General features: G+C 32.0%; 1 protein-coding gene across 1 annotated transcript; it reads right to left on the reverse strand.

Annotated features, from left to right (window-relative positions):
- Nucleotides 1-587: 587 nt before the first annotated feature.
- Nucleotides 588-12,946, reverse strand: LOC126891478 (uncharacterized). The gene is made up of 4 exons (XM_050660656.1): nucleotides 11,463-12,946; nucleotides 10,741-10,904; nucleotides 10,197-10,277; nucleotides 588-706 (listed from the first exon to the last, which is right to left on the reverse strand). Exons 1-4 carry the CDS (start codon nucleotides 12,944-12,946, stop codon nucleotides 588-590), a joined length of 1,848 nt encoding a protein of 615 aa, XP_050516613.1.
- Nucleotides 12,947-13,571: the final 625 nt, after the last annotated feature.

The following is a 13,571-nucleotide window of genomic DNA, read 5'->3' on the forward strand; positions in this document are numbered from 1 at the left end:
AGTTATGGCCCTGTTAGAGGACTATCGGGCTATTCCCAAGGCAAGGATAACACATTTTATTTATTCGTTGCAAAATGATTGCGAGTCGTCGTTGCTGAGAGAGGTGGACATACCCGCTTTAAAATGTTATTTATTTTGTGTTGTGTTGTTAATTTTAGTGTGTTAAATATTTTTAATTAAATAAAATTTCAAAATAGTGTTTTTATTTACAGCTTTTACAAGAAAAAGATATTCGGATAATTCAAAAAACAAAATCTTAGGGATGCCTCAGAGATAATACGAAAGGAGTATCAAACAAAATCAACCCTTCAATGTTTTCACATAATGTTTTAAAGTTAGGAGAAAATACAACGCTTCCATTCACCCCCGTATAATGCCATCTAAGTAAAAAAGTTTTGTTAATTGAGTTATAAATTGTCAAACTTAATCAAAAATTTTTAGTGGCGGAATTTTGTGCGGGTGAGTGTATTATTTTTGTTTACTTTACAAAACTATGTACTTTTTCAAAAATATTTGTACGGATTTTATCTTTAATAAAAATAATATTTTTGTGTTTTTTGCTTTCTTGAAAACAGTAGTCTCGCAGACTATGCAGGACCAGTTACGTTACTACTACCGGGCCAGTTAAGGGTAAATGATTTAAGAGTTGCTGATACTATTCTTTCTGCGTTTCCTGAATTGGACTCAAAAATTACAAATATTGATTCTATAAGTCGTAATAGAATTAGAATTAAATTAACAGACTATAAAAATGCAAATTAATTAATAAACCCATATAAATCATCAGTATTTGTTAAAAATAATTTAGAATTGTACATTCTTAAACTCATTTTGTTCAGACAAGGGGTAATTAGAGATGTTGATATTGCATTTTTTTAAGAATATATAAAATCCAAAATTAAACAATATAATAGACATTGTAACTTTGAAATTGCAAACGTTCGAGAATTAAACGTAAAGAGAAAATTATTGAAAATGATTCAAAAACATACACTATGTTCTTACAAAATCGTGTATAGTTTCTTTTAAATCCCAGGTATTGCCGCGTTATACAGTGTGCACGTAAAGGTTGGAATAAATTCATTGATGACCTAATCGATAATTTTTTTAAATGAAAATAGGGATCTTGTGATAGCTCATATGAAAGGCTATTCAATTCTCTATTCAGTAATATAAACATTAACATAATTATTTATACAGGATAAAAAAAATAAATGAATTGGCACAAAAGAAGAATGTATGTAATTTATTTAATTAAAAATACATTTTACTTCTGTCAGAAAACAGAAAAAAATGTTTACTTGACAAATACACATTGCTCTTCGCTTAAATTGAATGTTCAAACTGCTCAATGGCAGATGGGTGGCAGCTTTAACTTAACAATATTTATTTGTCAAATAAATATTTTTCCTGTTTTCTGGAAGCAATAAAATGTATTTTGAATTAAATAAATTATATACGATCTTTTTTTTTAATAAAAAAAATGTTTTTTGGACAGATTGTATGAATAATTATATTAATGTTTATATTATTGAATAGATAAATTAATAACCTTGCAAATGGGCTAGCACACGACTCCTATTCTCCTTTAAAAAACAACGATAGTATGATCATGATAGTATGTCAAAAAACTATAATTTCAAAATAAAAATCGACCTGTTTCGGGATTTATTTCCACAATCACCCATTCACGAAACAATGAATTTATTCCAACCGTTACGTGCTCACTGTATATCAATAAATAAAATTATTAGGGAGATCGAACACTATACACAATAGGTCTTAATATTATTTTATTGTCTCAGATATGGACATTTGATAGTCAGTGTAAAAGTCGCCAAAGATGTGGTAATTGCCAAGAGTCATAACACAAAAACATACAAAAAATTATTTTTGTACCAAAATGTTTCAGTTGCCAAGGAAAGCATTATAGAACAAATTTATCAGCGTGTCTAGAGTTTAAGAGACAAAAACTAATTAAAGAGTTTCTCCAAAATTTTTTTTACTAAAACTATTCGTAAATTCCCGTTACGCCGGTGCGTGATTTTGTAAAATTTTTGGTAGGTAAAGTACTTTACAATTTTTTTTTATTTGCTAAGTGCTACAATCTGGTCTTTGACCAATGAGTAACTTTTTATCTATCCTATCTTACTAACTACTTAATATCTAAGAGTCACCCTTTGATGTCTTCTTAGTTGTCTTTATTATTACTGGCGCACTTTTTGATTGCGCACTATCACACAAAGCGCTGCTTTTCACTTTATCACGCACTACACCAACACGTTGCTTGCACACTAGTCGCGCAATGCTCCGCTATTAGCTTTGTCGCACACTACACCAACTCGTGAGGTTTGGTCCTCTTCAGTCTTCTTTTCTGGTTTGAGTTGTCGTGGAGTAGAAGTCTTTTTTCATGACTTTCTGCGTGTTTTCGGATTTCTTTGTCGACGGGCTCCATTCGTAGATCCTTGTGGATATCGTCATTACGGATATACCAGGGTGCGTTAACTATGCCCCTTAGTACTTTGTTTTGAAAAGTTTGTATTATTTTCAAGTTTGTCTTTTTTGTACATCCCCACAGTTGGATACCATACGTCCATACTGGTTTTATAACTTGTTTGTAGATTAGCATCTTGTTATACGTTGACAACCCTGAGTATCTTCCCAGTAGCCAGTACAATTTTTTATATTTAATATTTAATTCTTCCTTCTTTTTCTTTACATGGGCTTTCCAGCGAAGCTTCGTGTCTAGGGTTAAGCCCAGGTATTTGGCTGTGTTGGCACACGGAATGTCTTGTCCATTAATTTTTATTGGTGCGTACAGAATTTTTTTTATTAGTGAAATCAACATGTACTGATTTGCTTTCATTCAATGTAATCTTCCACGTCTTAGTCCATTTTTGGAATTTGCTTATCGCATTTTGTAGTTTATTGGCTGTTTCTACGTTATCTTTACCTACTGCTAATATGGCGGTGTCGTCGGCAAAGGTAGCTAAACAGTAGTTATCGAATTCTGGTAGATCACATGTATAAAGGAGATATAGGACCGGGCCCAATACGCTACCCTGGGGGACTCCGGCTTTTATTTCTTTAAGTTCAGAATAAGCATCATCTTGCTTGATTCTGAAATATCTATCAGTTAAGTACGATTTAATTATGTCTGTGTATGATTTTGGAAGAATAGTCTCTAATTTATGAAATAGTCCTTCATGCCAAACTCTGTCAAATGCCTGGGCAACATCTAAGAATAAAGCTGAACAAACTTTTCTTTCCTCTAGTGCATTTTCTATAATATCGGTGACTCTGTGGAGTTGGTCTATAGTTGAGTGTTTTTGCCTAAAACCAAACTGGTGATTTGGGATTAATTTTTTGTTTACTATAATTGGTTGCAATCTTCTGAGGAGAAGTTTTTCAAATAATTTAGACATTGTGGGTAGCAGTGATATTGGTCTATAGGAAGAGGTTATATGTGGTGGTTTGCCTGGTTTTGGTATCATTACTATTTCCGCCACTTTCCACAATGAAGGAATATATTTTAATCTGATCGCAGCATTAATTAAATAGGTCAACTTGACAATTGCTTTTCTTGGGAGCTGTTTTAATATTTGTCCTGTTATTAAATCAAAGCCAGGAGCTTTTCTCGGGTTTAAATTATACTTGATTTCTTTTATTACTTCTTCTACAGTTACTGGCATTATGTTCTCTTCTTCTTGCAAATGGTTGCTCTGTAATGCTTCTTCTTCTTGTTGTTGTTGATGCGGTTGAAATATTTTTTCTAGATGTGTAGCAAAGCATTCTGCTTTTTGTTCGCTGCTTCTAGCCCAAGTGCCGTCTTCTTTTTTTATGGGTGGTATTTGCATCATTGGTCTTTTTAATCCATTGGTTGCCTTCCATAGTGAGTATTCTGTGGATCTTTCATTCGTTAGGTTAAGTATGTCCTAATGGATTCTTCTTTAAATTCTTTTATCTCTCTTTTTAGTTGTTAAGTGAGATTATTTACAATTGTTTTATCTTGAGGAGCTCTACTTTGGAACCATTTTCGTCTTGCTTTCCGTTTTTCGTATACCAGCGTTCTAATTTCTGCCGGGTAGTTGCATCCTTTTAGGCGTCTTTTGATGTCTGGAGTACATTCCCAAGATATTCTTTGGATGTCTTTATTGAATTGGTCAACTTCTTTTTCAATGTCTTTTACGGTTCTAAGAGAAACGTTTAAATTAATTGTTTCTTCTAGCATTTGTCTGAAGCTTATCCAGTCGGTGTACTTATTAGTTAGCGAAGGGTTATTTTCTTTATATATTATGTTTTCGCTTAGTGTTAGTGTTATTGCTGTATGGTCAGAACATAACTTAAGACAATTATCTATTTTCAGGTAGTTTTGAGATATATTTTTGGTTATGAAAAAATCAATTAGGTCAGGTATCTTGTTGGGGTCAGTAGGCCAATAAGTTGGCTTCCCTGTTGACAAGGTTATCGCTCCGTATTAATTCACAGCTTTTAAAAGTTCTCTGCCTTTTGTTGTGGTTAACCTTGGGCCCCAGTGGGTATTTTTAGCATTATAATCGCCTCCTACTATAAATCTATTTCCCAGCTCGGTAAAGAGGTCAATATATTCCTCCTTACTTATTGCATGTTTCGGAGGACTATAGATTGCTGCCACTATCAGTGGGTATCTAAGAGTTCTAAGTGTTACTGCAGTTAACTGCACTTTTTCTGTTACGTAGTTGGCTTCTTCGTAATGTTGTAAATTTTCTTTAATTATCACTGCACTTCCTCCTTTTGCATTATTATCAGGATGAATCGCATGATAGACTCTATAACCGTGAAATTTGATAAATGAGTGTTTAGTAAAATGTGTCTCTGAGATGAGGCATACATCTATATTTTCTGTCTGTAGAACTAATTGAAGCTCCTGCTGGTGGTTCAGGAGTCCGTTTGCGTTCCACACTAGTACCTTAATTGAATTAATATTGTTTCGATTTAGGTATAGCTCCTTTGGCACTATATTCTAATCTTTTTAGCCTCTCATCCAGTGTTGTTATGATTTGTTCTTGATTTTCTAGCTTCGCTAATATGAGTTGCAGACTTTGTTCGATATTATTAGTTCGTTCCTCCTTTTTGCCACTTTCCTTTTCGTTGTTTACTGCATTGGCAAATGTTAGATTTTCGTTAACTTGCCTGCTTACTGAAGGATGTTTATTAACCCCCCTTTTTTATCTATTGCTCTATTCCTCATGTTTTGTAATTCAATAGCCACTTTACAGCCACGATAGTTAGCTGGATGCTCTTGTCCACAGTGTACGCATTTAGGTTTGACATCTTTTGATTTGGTACACTCCTTAGTATGATGCTTCCCTGTGCATTTGACACATCTCGCTTGTCTGGCGCAAAATTTTTGGGTATGCCCATATGCCTGGCAATTTTTGCATTGAGATATTAATTTGGAGGATTTAAATGGTTGGATTTCGACTTTACATTGTAGTATATGCTGTATACTATGTATTTTATTTATATCTTCGCTATTGTCAAAAGTCACTATGAACATGTCAAGTGGTTCCTTGGTACGCCACTTAATTTTATTTATAGCATTCACTGCTTTAAAACCTCTCCTTACCAATTCTTCAATTATGCTGTCTGGTTTGCACGAATGCGGGAGGTATTTGACTAATACCTTAATTGGTCGGGTTCTTTTATCTTCGTATGTGAACCAACTGTGTGGTATTTGCTCTCGTAGTATTTTTGTCACGCCACGATACGTATCCTCATCGTTGGCTTTAATTTTGAAGTTCTCTTTATTTACCATTTGGATTATAAATTTATTTATACCTATTTCCTTTGTGAGCAGTTCGATAAATTTTTTTATATTCTTTAATTCCTTCCACTATTATTGGTGGTGGAGGTTGGACTTTTTTTGTTTAGGTTCAAGCCTATTGGTTATTTCTTCATTTTTTGTAGGGGTAGGTGGAGAAAATGAGGTATTCATTATTTTCCTTTTTTTTTGCCTGTTTCTTACCCTTACCCATTCTGTTTCTTTAGCCAGTTCCTCTTCATCAGTCTCGTATTCTTGCCTGGGAGGAGGCGTTGCCTCAGTATTTTTAGCGTTATTATTTGATTGATTGCAAATCTGTTTGATTTGATTTTCTAGCATACTTATATGTGTTTGCATTTGCGTGATCATACTATGTAGTTGATCTTTTTCATTGCTGACTTTTACCCATTCTGTATATAATAATTATTCGTTTTGGGAACGTTGACAATTTTCTTGAAATAAATTATTATTTTGTTGCATTAAAAACGCTTCGTTTATTGTAGTCGGTTGCATTCCTCCTGCAGCCATATTTATATTTTATTCTTTATCCAAACACGGTTAACCTGTATTTGTTTTGAATTTAACTTTAATCAACATTTTCGATAAATGTAATTCTTAAATTATATTATTTAAAATAACCACTTACCGACCTGAATCGAGTGGTCCACAAAAAGAAGTTTCTGTCCAAGTAGTAGTTAAGCACTTAATGAGTTTTTAATTTACCGCACTTAAACTACAATAGTTTGTAAATTTCGCGTATGAAGAAATTTTGCCCACTTCGACAAAAGGCGCAGATTTCTTCTTAAAAACACTATTATTTAGTTGGTTTTACTATAATTAATAACTTTAATTTAAAGTCTAAATAACTGTTTCATATCACAACAGATTTATTTTAACCCTTCAATTACATTAAAGTATAATTAGGTATTAATGGGAAACTGATAACAGTAATTATTTTTTTTAGCACAGGTAAATGCTTTATATACATCCGTTCTCGGTCAAGTTTTGACGACGACTACTTTACAATTAATAATATTTATATTTTCATTAATTGATAACTTTTAAATTCTACAGAAAACTCAAAGGATTGCAAAGATCTCATTACATTAAAAACTGCACAAATTCACTGTTTCTGAGAAAGAGTGATGTAATACTGATTTATTATTTTTTAGAGATTATATCTACATTTAAACTAGCTCAGTATCAAAATTTATAATTACATTTAATTTTAATTAAGTTTTCTCTTTGTGGTATTCATGATTTAGGTATTGCTACACAAAAAAGTTCAAAAGGCAAAATTGACAAAAGGCGAAATTATGATTATATACACGGTGTTTCATTGAGAAACGGAAATACTTAAATGGTGAATAGAGGTTACCGAGGCGGTTCTAGATATACTACATTTATTGCCCCATCGACTTTTATTTATAACCGACTTACAGGGTGTTTCATCGATTTTGCTCATTTCTTTCCTAAGCCATAACTTTAGAATACTTAGAGCCATAACTTTAGAACCACATTGTATATTTTTTGATATTTGGTATATATATATAAAATGATGTTGGATAATCGAGTACAAATATAAAAATAAATAAGCAAAATCATTGGCTAATACTCGTAAAGTGAATGTGAATTTAGTTGGAAATATATAAAATGATGAAGGGTCATATATATAATATATATATAATCATCAAATATATATATATATATATATATATATATATATATATATGCTTTCTGTTGTTTTCCGGGTTTGACTCCGCGTTGAATAATTTTGGTTTTGATAAAAACCATTATTTTGACGACGTTTCGGCAAGATCTCACTTGCCATTGTCAAGTCAGGTAGTTCCGCTTCTCGCTGCTGCTTGAAGTTTACTTCAAGCAGCAGCGAGAAGCGGAACTACCTGACTTGACAATGGCAAGTGAGATCTTGCCGAAACGTCGTCAAAATAATGGTTTTTATCAAAACCAAAATTATTCAACGCGGAGTCAAACCCGGAAAACAACAGAAAGCACATATAGCTCCCGCGGAAACTTCAAGTGTAACATATATATATATATATATATATATATATATATATATATATATATATATATATATATATATATATATATATAAAATGATGTTGGATAATCGAGTACAAATATAAAAATAAATAAGCAAAATCATTGGCTAATACTCGTAAAGTGAATGTGAATTTAGTTGGAAATACATAAAATGATGAAGGGTCATCATTCCATACATTTCTGTGCAACTATATACACCGGTGTTTCGGCCTATTTGGGCTTCGTCAGTATAGTGTAGCAAGTTAAAAAAGTTGTTTGTTAACTTGTAAAAGGATTACTACAGGAGCAAGGTTACCAATTTTGGTCAGGTTGTTAGAAGACCCGCAGTCGCAAGGCTACAACTAACATTGCCAAGGAGGTAAAGCTACCTGAGGAAATGAAAAGCCATAACATTATTAAATAAAATGATGTTGGATAATCGAGTACAAATATAAAAATAAATAAGCAAAATGAAATATATACATGTAACTATATATATATATATACATATATATAAATATAAATATATACATGCAACTATATACACCGAAACACCGGTGTATATAGTTGCACAGAAATGTATGGAATGATGACCCTTCATCATTTTATGTATTTCCAACTAAATTCACATTCACTTTACGAGTATTAGCCAATGATTTTTCTTATTTATTTTTATATTTGTACTCGATTATCCAACATCATTTTATTTAATAATGTTATGGCTTTTCATTTCCTCAGGTAGCTTTACCTCCTTGGCAATGTTAGTTGTAGCCTTGCGACTGCGGGTCTTCTAACAACCTGACCAAAATTGGTAACCTTGCTCCTGTAGTAATCCTTTTACAAGTTAACAAACAACTTTTTTAACTTGCTACACTATACTGACGAAGCCCAAATAGGCCGAAACACCGGTGTATATAGTTGCACAGAAATGTATGGAATGATGACCCTTCATCATTTTATGTATTTCCAACTAAATTCACATTCACTTTACGAGTATTAGCCAATGATTTTGCTTATTTATATATATATATATATATATATATACACATATAAACGCTCTTATACAGGCCCGTACAAGATATATTTTGAACGTTTACAAGCCCGCAACTACCTTTTGGAGCCCGACTGCGGGTTTCGAAACGTCGCCCGAGTATCTAACAACCATTGGACTCCCCTTACTTTCTTACCCAACTGGACAAATTTTTGCGAAGGCTTCACAACGTACAGCTTATACATACACTTATACAAAAAGTTTCCAAAATCATGCGGTAGGGGGCGCTTTCGTGTATAAGTTTTATACATTTGAACTATTATATTTAAATAAATCGCTATGAAGCCCGACATTTGACAACGCCGCTGGGCTTGAAAACGTACGTGAAATTTATTTTCACATATATACCATTGGGCGTAAATCACAATTGTTAGAAGTAAGAACGACACACATATATAAAGATAATCAATCTTAAAAATACTATACAGAGTGCCTAATTCAATAAAGAACACAAACATCGGTGTAGCTTCTCAGGGACACGAGTGGGTAATGCCCACCTTGGAAAAATCGACAGTATTGGTGAAATATAAAGTTCTCCTTCTTTTCATCTTGAAAACAAAATTTGATACAGTATTTAGTATAAAATAAAACAAATACATTGTTTTATAATAAAACACCCTATACCTATATGTATTGTTAGATATTTCTTTACTCGATTTCATTGAGTAAATTTCCTGCAACAGGTATTACAGATTTAAAAAAAAATGTCTGAAAAACCAGAAAATAATACAAAATAATAAATAAAATATTATATTTCGAATTATGGAAAAAAATTTAAACTGAAAATACAAACAGCTGCAAGAAAAAAAAAGTACAAAAGTAAATACGAGTACTTCATTAAATATTTGGTTAATAGCTATTTTACATTTTATCTTATTTATAATTAATGCTGAGAATGACTAAAATAATTATTAAACATTGAAATAAAATTAAACGTTTATACTAGCGCAGTGCAAGTCTAAAATATTTAAAGTAAATTAGCAATTGTTTAACCTTAACAGTTGATAACAGATAATAACAGTTATAAACAAAAGCTTTCACTGTGGCCCACGTCTTATCCTTGAATAAATCTTTATGTTTTTTCATTATCAACTCGGTTTCTTCTTTTCTCGGAGCTTTTTTGTTTTTTATGTGATCTTTGAAAGCTGTTTTCAATACATTTTTTTGCTCTGAATTCCACTTTCCTCGCTTTCCTTTTTTTATACTATTTTCCCTTTCATCTAAAACATAACAGTTTATCTTTCATTCCACGTTCTTTAAATTCTTAGTTCTGGATAAGGAAAAATAGATAATTACCTAATACCGCATTTTTCATTGCGTGTTCTCCGAATTGCTGTTCCCACGTCTCTTCTATTTCATTTTCATTAATATTTTGATCTAAAACAATATATATATTAAATATTCATGCCTGCATATATTAATTTTTTCTAGTAATCCTAATGAAATATCAACCTGATTTGCTAAAGTTACGTGGTGAGTAAAGCATGTTTTAAATTCCTCCATATTTCGTAGATACTAGTTAACGTATTAACTGAAAATTTAAGCATCTATATTTTTTTAACGGGGCGAATTTTGAAAATAAACTGAAATTTAAAAATTTTCATTGCACTATTGTTTGTGTTCCGAATCAATATTACAGTAATGAATTTGGCGCAGTACTTCGTGTTCTAATGACAGCAAATAACAAACGATTTCATTAACCTATTAATTTTCAAACAAAATATTCACTTTTACGGTATTGGAATTTATGTTGTTGATTTTACAAAAAACTTTATTGTCATAAAAAAGTTTCCTTCATTCTGGTACCTTAAAGGAAAATAAATTATTATGAATTTCTTACCATGAAATAAAGGTTTTTCTGCTTCAGTCTCATCCAGCAATGATTCATTGTCTGACAAAGTTATTTCGTCAAGGGATTTTCCTTTATACTTTGCTACTTGTCCACTATTAACAGCGATAAGTAATTTGGCAACTTTTGCTGTCTGATACAAGTCTTGAGGAAGCCTACGAGACAGAACTAGTTAAAGTATCAGAAGTACGTACATTTGAGTATGTAGCCAAGTAGACTGACCTTTAGTTTCTGTTTTTTAAAAGAGGATTGGAAAACAGAACTTTCCCATTAAAAATGTATGCGAAATATGGACAGTGCCACAAAAAATAGGTAATAAGCACGGTTTTTAAATAAATAAAGCAAAATGAAAACGTTTTTGTACTAGACATGAATTTTTTTAAATCAAAAATGTAGTAGATACTACTTGATTTTGGTGTAACTTGTTTAATTGGAACAAAAGCAATGAAATTAAGATTTTAAACCCCAAATACTATTCTAAACATATAGGTTCGATCCCCTACGGTGTAAGAAGTTTTTTATTTTTTCTTCAGATGTAAGTTGTTGTATTTTTATATAAATAAACTCAAATTGTCATTTATTTATGACCTGTGAATTATGATTCATTATTCACGACTAAATAAAGTTCATCATTATACTTGATAAAACACAAGTGAATGTAGTTTTTAAATGGTCGTTGATAAAAATGATAAAAAAATTGAATTTATAATTACCTATAATACGATTCATGTGTTTTTTTGGTGTGTCCCATGAAAGTAGCAAACTGTTCCATTTCGTCATCCTTAATATTGATTGCTTGCAATAATGTGGCAATTTGTTTTCTTAAACGGGTTGATGTAAACAGAGTTGTATCCGAAACATCAGCTTTTGTCGCCAGCTTTTTCACAATATGATAGCCACTCAACCACAGCTCTGTGTTAGGATTACCAAATAAATACGGATTTGTCGGAGTCACACAAATACTTCGGAAACTTAGAAGAAGTTCAATGAATTTCTGAAGGTCCGGTGGAAATAAAATTGCAACAGGTCTGCTTCCTTTTCCACCGGTCACTACTCTTTTGTAATTCTTGCACAAAGTTTGTTCAGTTTTTGAAAGACAATCTAGAAACTCGGTTTGCTGGTTTTCACTGACTGTTGAATTATAAGTCTCGGTTTTTAGGTACTGAATTTCCCCAATGCGCTTTCTATTTATTAATAATGTCAATGCTAAGACAGACTCGATCAGCTTTCGATAGTTCAACTTAATGTGGATATTCTTCTTCAATGCATCTGAAGCTTCATGGGCTTCGTTCATTACAAAAGTTTGGAATTTTATAACATCTTGGGTCAATGGCAACAATTTTGGAGAAACATAATTATTTTCCTTTAAATTTTTCAGTGCAAGGCTTGAAATCTCAGATGTCCAATGGTTTTCAATAAGATTTTTTAAACGCTTAATGTCTTTAAGACTTTCTTCGGCAGTAGTACAGATTATAATAGGACTTTTCTGTATAATATTCTTTGTAGCTATGTCACAAACTTGTTTAAGCGTGGTCCCCATGTGTAGTGCCAAACTGCTCGCTTGAAAGGTTTTGGTTTCTTCACAATATCCGCTAATAACTTTTACAGCTCCGACAATATTATCAAAAAACTGTGGTTTCAAAGCATCAAATAGTAGTTGAATTCCAGTTGTATTTCTCAAACTTATAAGAAGTCGTCCCAATTCTCTCATTTTATTTGAGATAACATTTCTTATTTGAGCACGCTTGTGCTTTCTTAGCAAGCTTTCAGCATATGAGCAAATGAGCATATCTTTCATAGCAGTTCTTGAAATCTCGTCACTTCGCATAATTGGAAAAACTTCTTTTTTTAAACGCAAAGAAGCAAGAAAATCACCGTGTACACCTGAACATACAGTGAATACTTGTGATAAAGATAAATGATTTTCACGTTTGACAGTTTTACATTTAGATCTGGCAGAACATTGCTTTCTATGTCTTCTTAAATACGTTCTTCTAAAGAATCCCATGCAATCGGGGCAAGAAACAAATAATGATGTATCTACATCTTCAGCTTCCTTGGGTCTTCGTACAGGTCTTATATTATTAGTTGATAAGGAACTAACAAAATTTCCCTGACGGCGAATAGCATCTAACAATAATTTTTCTTTTGTGGTAATTTGGAGCAAATGACGAAAATTCCTTAACAGCACCTTCATATGACTACAAGTCGATGTTAATGGATAAAGTGGAACACATGCTAAAAGGGTGCCATGGTTCCCTGCTCGAAGATACTAGGTACTTGCCAATTCAATGGGCACAGACCAACTGAGAAATTGTGAAGTGGATATACAATTTGACAAGGGTGACATGACATGACAAGATAAAGCCAATTTTTGGTTAAAGTTTCATTTGATTTTGGATTTTTTAATAAAATTCCAAGGTTTGTCTGCAAAAATAATTTAAATTATTTGAATAATAAAATATACTGTAAAGTTTAAATTAGCAACTCTCTATTCCAGAATAACTTATAGATTCATTAAATTTAATGCAGATATATTACGTGGTTTAAGTTGTGACGTCATCGGATGTGAAATGACGAGATGAAAGTTGAGTTTGTTGAAACAAGGAAATACACTACATAATAAGATAATTAGACTTGTATGGAAAAACAAAGCTAAACAAGCCGAGAAAACCAGGATTTAAGAGTGTTTTTATGTGATGAAATGTTGGTTGCCTAAAAAGGCAAGCAGACAACAGGTTGAATGTAAACGGTAGAATATTGCAAGAAAACAGTATATATACAAAAGGTGGCTATTTATTGTGTTAAATTTATTATTATAC

Source organism: Diabrotica virgifera, chromosome 9, assembly GCF_917563875.1.
Source record: "Diabrotica virgifera virgifera chromosome 9, PGI_DIABVI_V3a".
Taxonomy (NCBI): Eukaryota; Metazoa; Arthropoda; class Insecta; order Coleoptera; family Chrysomelidae; genus Diabrotica; species Diabrotica virgifera.